General features: G+C 35.1%; 2 protein-coding genes across 2 annotated transcripts; both read right to left on the minus strand.

The window, feature by feature from the left end:
• Positions 1-2,959: 2,959 nt before the first annotated feature.
• On the minus strand, positions 2,960-3,910 carry Or5d41 (olfactory receptor family 5 subfamily D member 41). The gene has a single exon (NM_001000336.1). The coding sequence runs from the start codon at positions 3,908-3,910 to the stop codon at positions 2,960-2,962; it is 951 nt and encodes a 316-aa protein (NP_001000336.1).
• A 10,454-nt stretch (positions 3,911-14,364) lies between these two features.
• Or5d41b (olfactory receptor family 5 subfamily D member 41B) lies at positions 14,365-15,321 on the minus strand. The gene has a single exon (NM_001000926.1). It carries the CDS (start codon positions 15,319-15,321, stop codon positions 14,365-14,367), a length of 957 nt encoding a protein of 318 aa, NP_001000926.1.
• Positions 15,322-19,278: the final 3,957 nt, after the last annotated feature.

Here is a 19,278-nt window from a genome sequence, read left to right on the forward strand (position 1 = left end):
CAAGGGGGAAATATTTATTTTAACTAATCTCTTTCTGTGGCACAAAATCTCATATTTGATCCCTTGAACTAATAGCAGAGTTTGGAACTGGCGTTTTGGAACTTCTATACTTCTGACAGTGTGATTGGTTTGGCCTTTTACTTTTTATCTAAATTTCGTTGCTTCTATTTATACATTATGTTGATGATGATTTCCACAGTGTTTATGTATTCCATTTATTGACCATGTTTCCAGCATTACTGTTTGCTTATGCCTCTTCATTTCAGTTTTATTACTGAATTATCCTTTACATTTTGAAATTTGTCTTCTCTGAACTTATACTTTTTATTCATGAAAGACTATTCTGTGTATGAAATTTATTCCACTGAGGATATTGTTAAGGTGTAATGGTATGCATGAATAAAACCTAAAATAACAAATTGCTTTCATAAGAGAGACACAGAAAAAAAATGGGTGTTTATAAAGTAGGAACAAGCTAGATTTATATGAAAACAGAAACTAGACTTATTTAAAAAATTGTATTTTGTTATTGTGTTTTCACTGTTAATCTTTCTCCAAGATATATTGCTCAGCAGAAGCACTCTGACTTTGAGAAATATTCCAGTCATTGACAAAATATAAGATATTTATAACATACACAGCAGATTTCATTTCTTAATACAATTGTAATTGTACTTTCTGAATTAAATACTTTGTGCTTTACATTAACTTACATCTACTGGTTAGACTTAGAGGAGATGCCTTAATAATTGGCTATGAAGATACTTCGAGTACTGGAAATAAGATGGGAAATGACAGAACAGTTTATGTTTAATTCACTTTACATTCGGATCTCTGTGCCCCTTCTAGATCCCCCTTTCCATAGTTCTCCCCATCCAACCCTCCTTCCCTTCTCCTCGGAGAGAGTAGTCCCCTCCTTTGGCTTTCCCCACCTGAGCTCACGAAATCTCTTCAGGGTTGGATATTTCTCCTCCAGAGACCAAAGAATAAATCCAAGTTAGAGGAACAGGTTACACACAGACAAACCACCTCATTTTTATTGGTTATTTTATTTACTTACATTTCAAAAGTTATCCCTATTCCCATTTTCCTTTCAACAAAATTGCTATGCCATCCCCCATCCCCCTGCCTCTATAAGGGTGCTCCCCAATCCATCTACCGACCCATGCCTCAGTGCCCTACTATTCCCCTGCCCTGGGTCATCTAGCCTCCACAGGACCAAGGGGCTCCCCTCCCAGTGATGTCTGGTAAGGCAACCCTCTGCTATGTATCCAGTTGGAGCCATGTGTACTCTTTGGTTGGTGATTTAGTCCCTGGGAGCTTTGGGGGGTCTGGTTGGTTGATATTGTTGTACTTCCTATAAGGTTGCAAACCCCTTCAGCTCCTACAGACAAACAAGAACTTTAAGGATATTCCCCATCCAACTTGTTCAGAAGACCAAGTTGTACATCTTCTACATATATTCAGGGTGCCTTGGTATTTTTTTTTGTTGGTGTTTCAGTCTCTGAGAGAACCCAAGGGTTCAGGTTAGTTTTCTCTGTTGAACCTCTTCAGGGGTCCTCAATCCTTCCTATGTACACCTTTAATTCCTGCACTTGGAAGCAGAGGTGACCACATATCTAAGAGTTTGAAGTCAATGTTGTCTACAAAGCAAGTTTGAGGAGAGCCAAGGCTACATATAGAGGACCTGTGTTAAACAGAATAAAACAGACACTGGCAATACTCCCCTAGTACACTGCTCAGAAATAAAATGCATATTTTCCTAAAGTTATTTTATTTTAATGATGATAAAGAGTAAGTAAATGATATTTTTTGTGAAATTTTTTTTCACATATACACTGGAAAACTCTGACAACAGTGTCAGGCTCCTAAGAAAGTCAGCATGCTTATAAATTTTCAATAATGATACTAGATATGCATTATTCATGAGGCTAAACCTAAATTGATGTTAAATATTAATAATGTGATTGTACTAGCAACTCTAACAGAAGAGACGTTAAGATAAAATCACTTTAGTTATATAAATCTTATCACTGAAAAAATTAGGAAAGACAAAGAAACAAAAAATTTATCATCTTTGGTCAATCGATGAAGTATATTCACATATAATTAACTTCTTAGTAATAGACTCAGGGGGAGATTGCACAATCCAAGACACAAATTAGTAATGTGATTTTCTGTCAGTGAAGAATTAATTTATGTGCTATTAAAATAAAATGGAGCAAGTAATTGATACCTTTTTGCCTCAATGTTTAAACATAGCATGTTGTTATCATGAATTGGTAAGAAATAGAGATAGTTGTTTGGAATTATTGGCTTTTTTAATATGGGACATTGTTTTCATAATGAAAAACACAAACATATATAGGATTGCTTTATAAAATACGATGAGGAATTGAAGCTAAAGTAAGAGTTACAGAAAAAAAGCATTGAGACAACTCGTGAGTTATGATCACAAGAGTTTGGATTCTGTACCGATAACTATCATCTGCATGAAAAGAATTCTTATGAAGCTATCTGCATATTAAAAAATAATGTAAGTAGTGAATTGTGCTATTAAACGTCTGAATCCTAATATCCAACATATCTAGAGGTTTGTAAATATTCCCTATGCTGAAATTGATTACATTTAGTTGGTCAAATTAAACTATAGATAAAATAGAGAACATATAAGGCCATATGAACTAAGAAAAGTACAACAGTCTCTTGACTCCCTCTCACTACTTTTTGCTTCTCACTATTTCTCTTTCTCAGTGTGTGCCTCTCCTGGTCTCATCATCTTCCTCCCTCCCTCCCTCCTCCTCCTGTTCCTTCTCCTCCTGCTCCTTCTCCTCCTCCTCCTCCTCCTCCTTCTCTCTGTCTCTGTCTCTGTCTCTGTCTCTGTCTCTCTCTCTCTCTCATACATACATACATACACACACACACATACACAGAAACACATACCACCCAATATTCATAATCATGTCAAGTGGGAGTGTAGTTTTGAGCTGATGAGTCTCCTGACTGTGTCCTTTACATCTTTATTTCTAAGGCTATAGATAAGGGGGTTCAGCATGGGGATCATGACTGTATAAAGAGCAGTGGCCACTTTCACAAAGAGCCGTGAGCTGTTTGAGTTGGGGACACAATATAGTAGGAGAATGATCCCATGAAAGATTGTTATGGCAGTCAGGTGGGAAGTACATGTGGAAAAGGCTTTTCGTAGTCCTCCTTTGGAAGGCATCTTTATAATAGTGACAACTATGAACACATATGAGGCTAAAGTGATCAAGACACTAGAAGATTCACTAACTATAGAAATGACTAAGCATGTTATCTGGCTAAAGGAGGAGTCAGAGCAAGATACAGAGATGACAGCAGAGTACTCACAGCCAAAGTGATTGATGATGCCATATTCACAATAGGATAGTTGCAAAAGAGTATATATGAGTATCACAGCACATAGTCCACCAATCATGTAAGTCCCAGCTACTAGCAAAGCACAGAACTGAAAAGGCATTACAACTGTGTAGAGTAGAGGATTACAAACAGCCACAAACCTGTCATAGGCCATCACTGCTAACATGAACATTTCTGTAATCACGAATGTACAAATAAAGAAAAATTGAATCATGCATCCTGTGAAAGAAATCGTCCTGTCTTCCATGATCAAGATCTGTAAAAGTTTGGGTGTAAATACACTAGAATAACATATATCCAGAAATGAAAGATGGCTAAGGAAAAAGTACATGGGTGTGTGAAGTTTAGGATTGATCTTTATAACCACAAGTATGCCCAGGTTCCCCATCAGTGTCACTGAGTAGATGGCCAAGAACAGAAGAAACAGGGGTATTTGGAGCTGTGGATATTCTGAGAAACCCACCAAGATGAATGTGGTCACAGAACTCTGGTTTGTCACTTCAGAGGCCATCACTTTTCATATTATAAAAGAGGAAGAAGAGAAAAGTGAAACTAAATAGAACTTGAGAGAGTGGAGCAGTAGAAACTCATGTGAGGCTCACCATAAATCATGAAGTGAGATGTGAACATATTCCATTTGTCAGTGATCTGTCTTGCTTTGGGTTCTTATGTGGCCAGTCAGTGATTAGTGATTTAGGACAATGTCCTTTGTTCTTCACAATTGTATTTATTTCATGTGTAATTAAAAGTTAGTACTCATCAGTATCATTCTATGTGAGTTATGTTTATATGAATGTGTAAATGATATATCCATTTTTTTGATGCTAGAGTACATCATGATAAAATATCATTATAGTCATTAGAAATAGAATGCAAGGTTTTGTAAGCACCGAGAAGATTGCAGTTGCCATTAGTTCAGGTTAGAGAATGTCCACACAATCTAAATACCCAACATATGGTTACAAATGCCGAATCCTTGACACGAAGTGGAAGAATACTAGAAAAGTCTTCAAATTTTTACATTTCTTACCTTTATCAAATTTTTTATTCATTGTGTTCATATATTGAAAGAAGACATTGATAGCTATTTGTTGGCAATTAGAAACAAAAATAAACACTTTAGCATTAAAAATGTAAGAATATATTTTAATAAAAATACATAATATTTAATTTAAAATAAGTGTAAATGCTTTAGTCATGTGTGCAACTGAAGAGCATGAGGCAAAATGATTCATATGTAAAGTTAAATAATGTGACTGTTTCATATATTCCTCAAAGATATTAAATAATAATTGCCAGGGCTTATGTCATGCATGTAGAGGACTGGCACATCTTTTTATCTTTCCCTAACAACAAATAACTTACCTTAATCATAGTCACTACTATATTCTAGTAGAGACCGCAATCTATACAATCATACTGCCAGTGGTATTGGGATTTATGGGACTTATATGAATTTCAGTCAGTAATAAGTATTGAGAAAATCTTATCTATGAACTTACATTAATTCTACTGTCTTGAAACTATACAATTTGCAGTTTCTCACAATAATCTGCTACCACTATAGATAATTTTGATAAAACCATTATATACATAAATGATCTTCATTAGCCGTTGGAGAAAGAACACCCAGAATATTTACAACATATGTTAATTAAATGATTTAAGTAAATTTTCTGATCTCAAAACAGGACAATGAATATTGAAAATAAATGGATTCCAAATGATTTATATGTCTTGTAGTCTCTCTTCATTAACAAATTTTCCACTATTTTCTCTGTAGTTAAATTTCTCATAACTAAAGAACCTTTTTTAATGTTTTGACTATAGAATCCTAACCATTGACTACATTTAAATTTACATTAAATATTTCATAGAATATTAAATTTCTTATTATTATTAGAGACATTGATTCATAATAAGTTTTTAACAAGTCTCATGTTTTATTTTGAGTGTCATTGAATAGTTATAATTCTAGTGAATTTCCATTTATATTTACAAATATTTCAAGCCACAATGCCCAATATTCCATTTAATTAAAGAAATAGCTTTACACTTGTTCTTGTTTCTGTTTTTCCCTACTTTACAACCTGATCTCTCTTTTTTTTCTTGCTTTTTTTTAACTTGTTTTCTCACACAAGATAATTTGTTTCTCAGAGTACATAAACAACTTTCTTCATCAGCTCTGCATCTTGAATTAGTGTAGGAGCATTATGAGGCTAAATACAGGTAGCCCTGCATTCAGGATTGAGATGCAGAAAATTCGTGAATTTGAGGCAATTACATATAAATACTGAGAATATCTTGATACAAGAAGAAAAACATAGTCAATTTTATTATTTGGTACAGATAAATAAATTTCCATTGTTTATATATACTACATTTTATTGTTGAAGAGCACATAGGTATATCTCTTTTCTAAGGAGATATTAAAATAGCTCAAGTATAATTAGAGCATTATAAATTGTGCCCAGAGTTCAAAACAAATAGTACATTTTAAAAAACAATTTAAATATATAGGAACAACCAGAAAACCTTTAGCTGTTCATGCTCTAAGTGAACATGTCAATCATGTCATTTTCTAGTTCTGAGAATAATATAAAGTACAATAAAAAATATAAAAATTTAATTAAGATTCCTAAAAAAATCATTGTTAAAATTATATTTTGGTGGTAAGGTTCTGTATAGTAACTAAGATGTTCTTTGAAGTTGATAAAGAAGATAACAAAGAACCTTGGTAGATTGTTACAGGGAATAAATCATGCTGATTTTATAGCATTTAAAAATGAAACATAAGAGACATGTAGAGCTATATCTTGTCTCGTTTTAGAACAAGGATTAAGAGTCACTTTTGTATCTATATGTACATTGATGCTTCCCTTAATGCCAGTGTTAAAGAAACAGATTTTAATATTTTCCAATAACACTCTAGAGCTTGATGATTATCCTGTTTACTGATGTAGCTGTAGGAAAGTACTCCACATCAATGATCACCAATCAAAGAGATAAGACTATGTGCCTCTGTGCTCTTCTTTCTCTGTCATTACCAACTTCATGTTATTTTGATTAAGGGTTCTTTACTCTCTTCTTATCAAATAATCCATGTTTTTTTAATTGTAAGGACACTAATTTCCCCAAGCTTCATATGATTTTATAAAATTCACAAATTAATACTGCTTTGCACACACTACAATGTATTATGTAAGAAGCACAAAATTCAAACTATCATGATCATTTTTATCAGTATGCTTTAAAAACAAAACAGAAAAACAAAAACAAGTTCCCTTTATATAGCTTTAAACTATATGTTAGTTTAAAACTTAAAAAATTCTACCTGCCTGTACTTCCCAAGTGCTTAGATAAAAGGCATGAACAAATAAAGTAAAAATAGTTCATGATTCTGAAAAATTACATGGAGGAGTTCAAGAGAGTGCTTGGAAAAAGTAAAGAAAAATAAAGTAAAATAAGTGCAATCATTGAGTAACGTTTCAAAATGCCCACGGTGACTTTTAGAGGTATTTTAATTTTACAACCTCTAGGGAAAATAATGTTTGATGGTTTATATTCTGTTTTTTAGACAAGTCTTATACCCAGCTCTTCTAAGAAATCTGCTTTGTCCATATTAATCCCACCATTTTTATTACTGCTCCATTTTTCTTTGCAACTATTATATTGTTTTATATAACCTGTTTTATATGTTGTGTTATTTTTAGTGGACATATCTTGTGTTCTTTATACTCACTAAACTCATGAGGATGAGGGAACTATTTGATTAATTTTCAGCAGAGTAACATAGTATTAACAAACAATTTTAAAATCATTAGAGTGGAAAGGAACAAAAAACTTCAAATTTAACACTCAAATATGTATCACTAAATAAAGGAGGAGTTTATCATTCTTTTTCAGCTCACATGAGTTTATCCTTCCTTCTAGTATGTGTAGATCCTGTGTACATCCACAGACTGAAAACAGAGAGAACTCACCAAAATAGTGGCATTCCTGGTATCCAATTTTTGATAATGTTGTTAATATAATCAATAAACCACATGTACTGTTTACCTCAAAATTTTTCTTTGCTTTTGAGTGCTTTATAATCTTTCCAACTACAGTAACAACAAATAAAATAGAATTCAACAGAGTACACAAATACTAATATTTTAGCTACTGGGACCTCTTTGTAAAGAACAAAGAAGAGTCATGCAGAAGACTGAAACCTGGAAATTTATTTCGTGCTATTATTCATTGTTTAATCTGTAAGTGCTTGACACTAGGGACATAAACCCTGAGGAATCCAAACTGCTTGTTTTCACAAAGCATGCAGAAATAATTAAAGGAAATCTCCACTCCATTACTGAAAATAAAATTTCATCACAATAATTTTTATTAGGCTCTCTCATGACATGATAAATTCTAACCCTATATAGATAATATATTTTAAAGTCAAGGAAAGAATAATAAATATATAATATTTATTCTAATATATTAACCTAATGAAATTTTATATGGTTTTGCATTTCATGATCACTGATACATGACTAAGAAGTAGACATGATATATGTAAAAACATGAAACTTTCCTGCCAAAGATATATTCATTAGGAATTTTATACTAAGTATGTATTCAACTAGCACTTCATTGGTTTAGTAAGCATTGTCATCATTCTATATATCCATTTATGCTTATCAGAACAAGAAATGAAGTACAATGATTACATTTTAAGTATTCATGTTGTTTATCTTTCATGGAAACCTGCTGATAAAGGGGTTAGTTCATTAGTCGGGTACACATATCTGCATCTGACTCTTTCAGTTGATTGTTGGATCTTTTGGAGGGCAGTAATGATAGGTTCATTTTTTCAATGCCCTATAGCCTCAGTGATGTTGTCATATCTTGGGGCCTCCCTTTGATTTGGATCCCTCTTTGGGCCTGTTACTGTGCCTTCTTTTCCACTGGACCCCTGAGATCTCTCAGACACTGGTTTACCAATCAGGCAGTATATACCAGCTGAGACAAGGCCCCCAACATTTATACCATACAGGACTCCTCGGTCTTAGTTCAGTTAGGGAAGATCCACCTTACCCTCAAGAAACTGGAGGCCCCAGGAACTATAAAGGTCTGGTGGGGTGGGTAGAGTGTGGACCTCCGTTCAGAGACATGGGTCGGGAGGTGGTATGGGATGTGGAACTGTCCAGGGGGGACGTTTGTGGAATGGCAGGGAATAAAATCTGGAGTGTAAAGATAAATAAAAAAAAAATTAAAAAAAAGAAACAAAAAAAAACAAAAAAAATTGAGAGACAGGCTCCAGTGAGGAAAACAGACCAACACCAAATGCTTCATTTCTTTCTCCACTGCTCCAAATTCAATAATGCAGGCTCAGCACTAACTCGGTAGCAGAGTATTTATTGTAGCAGCCTTGTCTCGCATTATCTCTAGCAGATCTCAAAGAGTTTTCCCTCCCAATGTTCCTACCCTGGTGCTTTGTCCTACCCCCAAACTCCCTCAGTGCTAACATATAGGCCAATCCACACAGGGAAGAGGAGAATATTCTTAAGCCCACTAATACAGGAAAGACTTGATGAGAAGAAGAGCATTAGCACAGGAACTAACACCAAAATTCAATATGGGACGTTCCACTACCTGAGGACCCAGCTATACCTCTCTTGGGCGTATACTCAAAAGATGCTCCAACATACAAAAAAGACACATGCTCCACTATGTTCATAGCAGCCTTATTTATAGTAGCCAGAAGCTGGAAAGAACCCAGATGCTCTTCAATAGAGGAATGGATTCAAAAGGGTGGTACATCTACACAATGGAGTACTATTCAGCTATCAAAAACAATGACTTCATGAAATTCATAGGCAAATGGAATGAACTAGAAAATATCATCCTGAGTGAGGTAATTCAATCACAGAAAAACACACTTGGTATGAACTCATTGATAAGTGGATATTAGCCAAAAAGCTCGAATTACCCAAGATACAATCCACAGGCCACAGGAAGCTCAAGAAGAATGACCAAAATGCTGATGTTCCCACTCCTTCTTAAAAAGCGAAAAATATAACCATAGGAAGGGATATGTAAGCAAAGTTTAGAGGAGTGACTCAAGGAATGGTCCTTCACAGCCTGCCCAACATGAGGCCCACATATATACAGCCATAAAACCTAGATAAGATTGATGAAGCTAAAAAATTCAGGCTGAAGAGCAATCAGAAAACAAAAGGAGATCAAAGGGATATGGATTGAAAAGGAAGAAGTTAAAATATCACTATTTGAAGATGATATGATAATATGTTTAAGTGATCCCAAAAGTTCCACCAGAGAACTACTAAACCTGATAAACACCTTCAGCAAAGTGGCTGGGTATAAAATTAACTCAAATAAATCAGTAGCCTTCCTCTACACAAAAGAGAAACAAGCTGAGAAAGAAATTAGGGAAATGACACCCTTCATAATAGTCCCAAATAATAAAAATACCTCTGTGTCATTTTAACCAAGTAAGTGAAAGATCTGTATGATAAGAACTTTAAGATTCTGAAAAAAGAAACTTAAGATCTCAGAAGATGGAAAAATTTCCCATGCTCATGGACTGGCAGGATTAATATAGTAAAAATGGCCATTTTACCAAAAGCAATCTACAGATTCAATGCAATCCCATCAAAATTCCAAGCCAATTCTTCAGAGAGTTAGACAGACAATTTTCAAATTCATCTGGAATAACAAAAAAAAAAAAACAGGATAACTAAAACTATTCTCAACAATAAAAGGACGTCCTGGGGAATCAGTATCCTTGATCTCAAGCAGTATGATAGAGAAATAGTGATTAAAAACTGTATGGTATTGGTACAGAGACAGGCAGATAGAATAGTAGAATAGAATTGAAGACCCAAAAATGAACTCACATACTTATGATAACTTGATTTTTGACAAAGGAGTCAAAACCATCCAATGGAAAAAAGATAGCATTTTCAGCAAATGGTGCTGGTTCTACTGGAGGTCAGCGTGTAGAAAAATGCAGATCAATCCATGATTATCACCCTGTACAAAACTTACATCCATGTGGATCAAAGACCTCCACATCAAACCAGATATACTCAAACTAATAGAAAAACGGTGGGGAAGAATCTCGAACACATGAGCACTGGAGAAAATTTCCTGAACAAAACACCAATCACTTATGCTCTAAGGTCAAGAATCATCAAATGGGATCTCAAAAAACTGCAAAGCTTCTATAAGGCAAAGGAGACTGTTGTTAGGACAAAACAGCAACCAACAGATTGCAAAAGATCTTTACCCATCCTACAACAGATATAGGCTTATACCCAAAATATACAAAGAACTCATGACATTAGACTGCAGGGAGAGAAGTACCCCTGTTAAAAAATGGGATTCTTAGCTAAAAAAGAGTTCACAGCTGAGGAATGCTGAATGGCTGAAAAACACCTAAAGAAATGTGCAACATCTTTAGTCATAGAGGAAATGAAAATCAAAACAACCCTGAGATTTCACCTCACAACAGTCAGAATGGCTAAGATCAAAAACTCTGATGACAGCAGATGCTGGTGAAGATGTGGAGAAAGAGGAACACCCCTCCATTGTTGGTGGGATTGCAGACTGGTACAACCATTCTGGCAATCAGTCTGGAAGTTCCTCAGAAAATTGGACATTGTGTTACCAAAGGAGCCAGCTATACCTCTCTTGGGCATATACCCAAAAGATGCTCCAACATACAACAAAGACACATGCTCCACTATGTTCATCTCAGTCTTATTTATAATAGCCAGAAGCTGGAAAGAACCCAGATGCCCTTCAACAGAGGAATGGATGCAGAAAATGTGGTACATCTACGCTATAGAATACTACTAAGTTATCAAAAACAATAACTTTAGAAATTCATAGGAAAATGGATGGAACTTGAAAATATCATATTTAGTGAGGTAATTCAGTCACAGAAAAACACACATGGTATGTACTCACTGATAAGTGGATATTAGCACAAATGCTCAAATTACCCTAGATGCACAGAACACATGAAACTCAAGAAGGATGACCAAAACGCAGATGCTTCACTCCTTCTTTAAAGGAGAAAACGAATACCCTTGGGAATGAATAGGGAGGCAAAATTTAGAACAGAGGCTGAAGGGATGCCTATTCAGAGCCTGCCCCACATGTGGTCCATACATATACAGCCACCAAACTTGATAAGATAGATGAAGCAAAGAAGTGCAGGCTGACAGGAACCAGATGTAGATCTCTCCTGAGAGACACAGCCAGAATATAGCAAATACATAGGCGAATGACAGCAGCAAACCACTGAACTGAGAATGGGACCAAGTTGAAGGAATCAGAGAAAGTACTGAAAGAGCTTGAAGGGGCTTGAGACCCTTGAACAACAATGCCAACCAACTAGAGGTTCCAGAGACTAAGCCACTACCCAGAGTATACATGGGGGTAATTACAGAAAGTATTGAAAGAGTTGAAGGAAATTGCAATCCCATAAAAACAACATGCCAACCAACCAGAGCATCCAGGGACAAAATCACTACAGAAAGAGTATTCATGGACTGACCCAGGGCTCCATTTGCTTATGTAGCAGATAATAATCTTGTTGGGGCACCAATGGAAGGAAAAGCCCTTGGTCTTGCCATGGTTGGACCCTCAGTGCAGGGGAATATGGGGGATGTATAGGGGGAATACCTGTATGGGGAGGGGGAGGGGAGGGAATGGGGGCTATGGACAGGTAACTGGGAAGGGGAAAAGTCTTTGAAATGTAAGTAAATAAAAATATAATAAAAAAATTTAAAAAAGATACTTCAGATACTGGAAATCAGATTGGAAATGGTGGGACAGTTTATTTTTAATTCACTTTACATTCAGATCTCTGTGCCCCCTCTAGATCTCCCTTTCCATCCCTCCTTCCCTTCTTCTCGGAGAGAGTGGTCCCCACCCTCGGTTTACCCCACCTGAGCTCATAAAATCTCTTCAGGGCTGGATATTTCTCCTTCAGAGACCAGGAAAGATATCCAAGTTAGAGGAACAGGTTACACAGACAAACCATGACCTTTTTTTATTGGTTATTTTATTTATTTACATTTCAAATGTTATCCACATTCCCATTTTCCTTTCAACAAACTTGCTATTCCATCCCTCATCTCCCTGCCTCTTAAGGGTGAATCCTCCATCTGTCTATCCACCCCTGCCTCAGTGCCCTAGCATTCCCCTACCCAGGGTCATCTAGCCTCCACAAAACCAAGGGGATCCCCTCCCAGTGATGTCTGATAAGGCAACTCTCTTTAGCTATATATCTATCGAGTTAGATCCATAGGTGCCCCCATGTGAACTCTTTGGTTGGTGATTTAGTCCCTGGGAGCTTTGGGAGGTCTGATTGGTTGATATTTTTGTTCTTCCTATAAGGTTGCAAATCCCTTCACCTCCTACAGACAAACAAGAACTTTAGGGACAGTCCCCACTCCAGTTGATCAGAAGACCAAGTTGCACATCTTCTACATATATTCAGGGTGCCTTGGTATGTTCTTTTGTTGGTGTTTCAGTCTCTGAGAGCACCCAAGGGTTCAGGTTAGTTGTCTCTGTTGAACTTCTTGTGGAGTTTCTATCTCTTTAGGGGTCTTCAATCCTTACTCAGCACACCTTTAATTCCTGCACTTGGAAGCAGAGGCAACACATATCTAAGAGTTCAAAGTCATTGTTGTCTACAAAGCAAGTTTGAGGATAGACAAGGCTACCTAGGATCTGTGTTAAACAGAACAAAACAGACACTGGCAATACTCTCCTATTATTCTGCTAAGAAATGAAATGTATGTGTTCCTAAAGTTCTTTATTTTAATGATGATAGAGAGTAAATAAATGATATTTTTGTGAATTTTTTTCACACATACACTACAAATCTCTGACAACAGTGCCAGCTTCGTAAGAAGGTCAGTATGCCGATAAATTTTCAGAAATGATACTAGATATATATTATTAATGAGGCTAAAAACTAAATTAAGGTTAAATCTTGATAATGTGATTGTAGTAGCTGTTATAACAGAAGACACGTTAAGATAAAATCTACTTTAGTGATACAAATCTTATCACTGAAAAAATTAGGAAAGACAAAGAAACAAATAATATATCATCTTTGGTTCATCGATGAAGTAGATTCACATATAATTAACTTCTTAGTAATAGACTCAGGGACAGAATGCACAATCCACGATGTGAATTAGTAATATGATTTTGTGTCAAGGAAGCATTAATTTATGTGCTATTAGAATAAAATGGAGCAAGTAATTGATACCTTTTTGCCTCAACGTTTAAACATAGAATGTTGTTATCATGAATTGGTAAGAAATAGAGATAGTTGTTTGGAATTATTGGCTTTCTTAATATGAGACATTGTTTCATAATATAAGACACAAACACATATTGGATTGCTTTATAATATAAGATAAAGAATTAAAGCAAAATTAATAGTTATAGAACAAAGCATTGAGACAACTCGTGAGGTATGACCACAAGAGTTTGGATTCTTTACCAATAACTATCCTCTGCATGAAAAGAATTCTTATAAGGCTAACTACATATTAAAAAATAATGTAAGTAGTGAATTGTGCTTTTAAACACCTGAATCCTAATATCCACCATATGTAGACATTTTTAAATATTCCCTATGCTGAAACTGGTTATATTTAGTTGGTCAAATAACATTATACATAAAATAAATAACATATAATCCCTTGTGAACTAAGAAAAGTTACACATTCTTCTCACCCTCTCTCACCTCTCTTTGCTTCTCACTATGTCTCTGTGTCAGTGTGTGCCTCTCCTTGTCTCACCATTTCTCTCTCTCTCTCTCTCTCTCTCTCTCTCTCTCTCACTCTTTCTCTCCCTCTCTCTCTCTCTCTCTTACCTTCATACACATGAATATGCACACACACACAGATAAAAACACACACTGAACTGTACTTATAACCATATCGAGTGGGAGTTAAGTTTTGAGCTGATGAGTCTCCTGACGGTATCCTTCACATCCTTATTTCTGAAGCTATAGATAAGGGGGTTCAGCATGGGGACCATGACTGTATAAAGAACAGTGGCCACTTTGACAAAGAGCTGTGAGCTGTTTGAGTTGGGGACACAATATAGGAGGAGGAGGATACCATGAAAGATTGTTATGGCAGTCAGGTGGGAAGTACATGTGGAAAAGGCTTTCTGTAGTCCTCCTTTGGAAGGCATCTTTATAATAGTGACAACTATGAACACATATGAGGCTAGCGTGACCAAGACACTAGAAATTTCACTAAATATAGAAATGACTAAGCATGTTATCTGGCTAAAGGAGGAGTCAGAGCAAGATACAGAGATGACAGCAGAGTACTCACAGCCAAAGTGATTGATGATGCCATATTCACAATAGGAGAGTTGCAAAAGAGTATATACGAGCACCAGAGCACATAGTCCACCAATCATGTAAGTCCCAGCTACTAGCAAAGCACAGAACTGAAAAGGCATTACAACTGTGTAGAGTAGGGGATTACAAACAGCCACAAACCTGTCATAGGCCATCACTGCTAACATGAACATTTCTGTAATCACGAATGTACAAATAAAGAAAAATTGAATCATGCATCCTGTGAAAGAAATGGTCCTGTCTTCCATGATCAAGATCTGTAAAAGTTTGGGTGTAAATACACTAGAATAACATATATCCAGAAATGAAAGATGGCTAAGGAAAAAGTACATAGGTGTGTGAAGTTTAGGATTGATCTTTATAACCACAAGTATGCCCAGGTTCCCCATCAGTGTCACTGAGTAGATGGCCAAGAAGAGAAGAAAGAGGGATATTTGGAGCTGTGGATATTCTGAGAAACCAACCAAGATGAATGTGGTCGCAGAAGTCTGGTTTGTCACTTCAGAGGCCATCACTTTTCATATTATAAAAGAGGAAGAAGAGAAAAGTGAAACTAAATAGAACTTGAGAGAGTGGAGCAGTAGAAACTCATGTGAGGCTCACCATAAATCATGAAGTGAGATGTGAACATATTCCATTTGTCAGTGATCTGTCTTGCTTTGGGTTCTTATGTGGCCAGTCAGTGATTAGCGATTTAGGACAATGTCCTTTGTTCTTCACAATTGTATTTATTTCATCTGTAATTAAAAGGTAGTACTCATCAGTATCATTTTATATGAGTTGTGTTTATATGGATGTGCAAATGATATATCCATTTATTTGATGCTAGAATACATCATGATAAAATATCATTATAGTCATAAGAAATATAATGCAAGTTTCTGTAAGCACTGAGAAGATTGCAGTGGCCATTAGTTCAGGTTAGAGAATGTCCACACAAACCAAATACCCAAATATGGTTAGAAATGCCAAATCCCTGACACGAAGTGGAAGAATACTGGAAAAGTCTTCCAATTTTCACATTTCTTACCTTTATCAAATTTTTTATTCATTGTGTTCATATGTTGAAAGAGGACATTGATAGCTATTTGTTGGCAATTAGAAACAAAAATAAACACTTTACCATTAAAAAGGTAAGAATCTAATATTTTGCCTTTCAAAACACTATTTTTTTAATTTGCATCATATTGTTTTTTCTTCTCCATCTTTATTAAATTGGGTATTTCTTATTTACATTTCAATTGTGATTCCCTTTCCAGGTTTCCATGACACCATCCCCCTAACCTCTCCCCCTCCACTTCTATATGGGTGTCTCCCCCTAATACTCCCCCCGTTGCCTCCATCCTCCCAAGAATCCCGTTCATTGGGGGTCCAGCCTTGGCAGGACCAAGGGCTCCCCCTTTAACTGGTGCCCTTACTAGGCTATTCATTGCTACCTATGCAGTTGGTGCCCAGGGTCAGTCCATGTGTAGTCTTTGGGTAGTGGCTTGTCCCTGGAAGCTCTGGTTGGTTGGCATTGTTGTTCATATGGGGTCTCAAGCCCCTTCGGCTCTTTCAGTCCATTCTATGATTCCTTCAACGGGGGTCCCGTTCTCAGTTCAGTGGTTTGCTTCTGGCATTCGCATATGTATTTGCTGTTTTCTGGCTTTGTCTCTCAGGAAAGATCTACATTTGGTTCCTGTCAGCCTGCACTTCTTTGCTTCGCCCATTTTATCTAGTTTGGTGGTTGTATATGTATCGGCCACATATGGGGCAAGCTCTGAATGAGCGTTCCTTCAGTCTTCGTTCTAAACTTTGCCTCCGTATCCCCTCCCAAGAGTATTCTTGTTCCCCTTTTAAAGAAGGATTGTAGCATCCGCATTTTGGTCATCCTTTTAAGTTCATATGTTCTGTGCATTTAGGGTCATTCGAGAATCTATTTTTAATAAAAATACATAATACTTAATTTGAAATAATTGAAAATGCTTTAGTCATGTGACCAACTGAAGGGTGTGAGGCAAAATGATTCATATATAAAGTTAAATAATGTGACTGTTTCATATATTCCTCAAAGATATTAAATAATAATTGCAAGTACTTATGTAGAGGACTGGCATATCTTTTTATCTTGTCCCTAACAACAAATAATTTACCTTAATCCTAGTCACTATTATATTCTAGTAGAGACCATTATCCACACAAGCATACTGCCAATGGCATTGGGGTTTATGGGACTTATATGAATTTCAGTCAGTCATATGTGTTGATGAGAAAATCTTATCTATGTAATTAGATTACATCTACTGTCTTGAAACTATACAATTTGAAAAGTCTCTCACAATAATCTGCTCCCACTATAGATAATTTTGATAAAACCATTATATACATAAATGTTCTTCAATAGCAATTGGAGAAAGACCACCCCGAATAATTACAAAATATGATAATGAAATGGCTTAAGTAAATTTTCTGATCTCAAAACAGTAGAAACCATATTTAAAATAAAGGGATTCCTAATGATTTACGTTTCTTGTATTATCTCTTCATTAGCAAATTTTCCACTATTTTCCCTATAGTTAAATTCCTCATACCTAAAGAACCTTTTTTTAAAATTTTTTTGACTATAGAAACCCAAATATTCACTACATTTAATTTTACATTAAATATTCCATAGAATATTGAACTTATTATTATTATTATGGATATTGATTTACAATATCTGTTTTTTACCAGTCTTATGTTTTATTTTGTATGTCATTGAATAATTATAATTCTAGTATATTTTCATTTATATTTACAAATATTTCAAGCCACAATGCCCAATATTCCATTTAATTAAAGAAATAGCTTTACATTGTTCTTGTTTCTCCCTTTGCTCTCTCCTTCACAGCTTGATCTCTCCTCTATTTTTTTTGCTTTTCTTAACTTGTTTTCTCACTCTAGATAATTTGTTTCTCAGAATACATAAAAATTTTTCTTCATCAGCTCTGCATCTTGAATTAGTATAGAATTATGATGCTAGCCCTGTATTCAGTATTGAGATGCAGAAAGTTCATGAATGTGAGGCAATTATATACAAATACTGAGAATAACTTGATAGAAGAAGAAAAGCATAATTAATTTTATTATTTGGTACAGATAAATAAACTTTCATTGTTTATATATGCTACATTTTATTATTAAAGAGCACATAGTTATATCGCTTTTCTAAGTAAATATTAAAATAGCTCAAGTACGATTAAAGCATTATAAATAGTGCCCAGAGTCCAAAACAAATAGTACATATTATAAAACTTTTTAAAAATATAGGAACAGTCAGGGAAGCTTTAGCTGTTCATGCTCTAAGTGAATATGTCAATCATGTCAATTTCTAGTGCTGAGGATAATATAAAGTACAATAAAAACAAGAAAAATGTAATTAAGATTTCTAAAGTAATCATTGCTGAAATTATATTATGATGGTAATGCTCTGTATAGTAAGTGAGATGTTCTTTGAATTTGATTAAAGATGATAACAAAGAACCTTGGTAGATTGTTACAGGGAATAAATCATGCTGATTTTATAGCATTTAAAAATGAAACATGAGAGACATGTAGAGCTATATCCTGTCTTGTTTTAGAACAGTGATTAAGAGTCACTTCTGTATCTATATGTGCACTGATGCTTCCCTTAATGCCAGTGTTAAAGCAACATATTTTAATGCTTTCCACTAACACTCTAGAGCTTATTGATTATCCTGTTTATTGACGCGGCTGTAAGAAAGTACTCCACATTAATGATCACCAAATCGAAGATATAAAACTATGTGCCTCTGTTCTCTTCTTTATCTGTCATTACCAACTTCATGTCATTATTATTAAGGGTTCTTCACTCTCTTCTTATCGAATAATCTGTATTTTGTTTAATTGTAAAGACACTAATTTCCCCAAGCTTACATGATTTTATAAAATTAACAAATTAGTACTGCTTTGCAAGCACTACAATAAATTATATAAGAAGCACAAAAAGCAAATTATTGTGTTCCTTTTTATCAGTATGGTTCAAAAACAAAACAGAAAAACAAAAACAGGGTCCTTTTAAATAGATATAGATAGCGTGGAATTCACTAGACTATGTTAGCTTTAAACTTACAAAACTATACCTGCCTGTGCTCCCCAAGTGCTTAGATAAAAGGCATGAACAAATAATGTAAAAAGAGTTCATGATTTTGAAAAATCACATGGAGGAGTTCAAGAGAGTGCTTGGAGAAAGTAAAGAAAAATAAAGTAAAATAAATGCAATCATTAAATAACATTTCAAAATGCCCACAGTGACTTTTAGAGGTATTTTAACTTTATATCCTCTGGGAAAAATATTGTTTGATGGTTTATATTCTGCTTTTCTCACAAGCCTTATACACAGCTCCTCTAAAAAGCTGCTCTGGCTGTATTAATCCCACCATTTTTATTACTGCTCCATTTTTCTTTGCAACTATTATATTCAGTTTTAT

Source organism: Rattus norvegicus, chromosome 3 (genome assembly GCF_036323735.1).
Source record: "Rattus norvegicus strain BN/NHsdMcwi chromosome 3, GRCr8, whole genome shotgun sequence".
In the NCBI taxonomy this organism is placed as follows: Eukaryota; Metazoa; Chordata; class Mammalia; order Rodentia; family Muridae; genus Rattus; species Rattus norvegicus.

Bases quoted from the DNA above. Each gene is read 5' to 3' on its own strand.
- Or5d41 (NM_001000336.1), bottom strand. From the start codon at position 3,910: ATGGCCTCTGAAGTGACAAACCAGAGTTCTGTGACCACATTCATCTTG.
- Or5d41b (NM_001000926.1), bottom strand. From the start codon at position 15,321: ATGGCCTCTGAAGTGACAAACCAGACTTCTGCGACCACATTCATCTTG.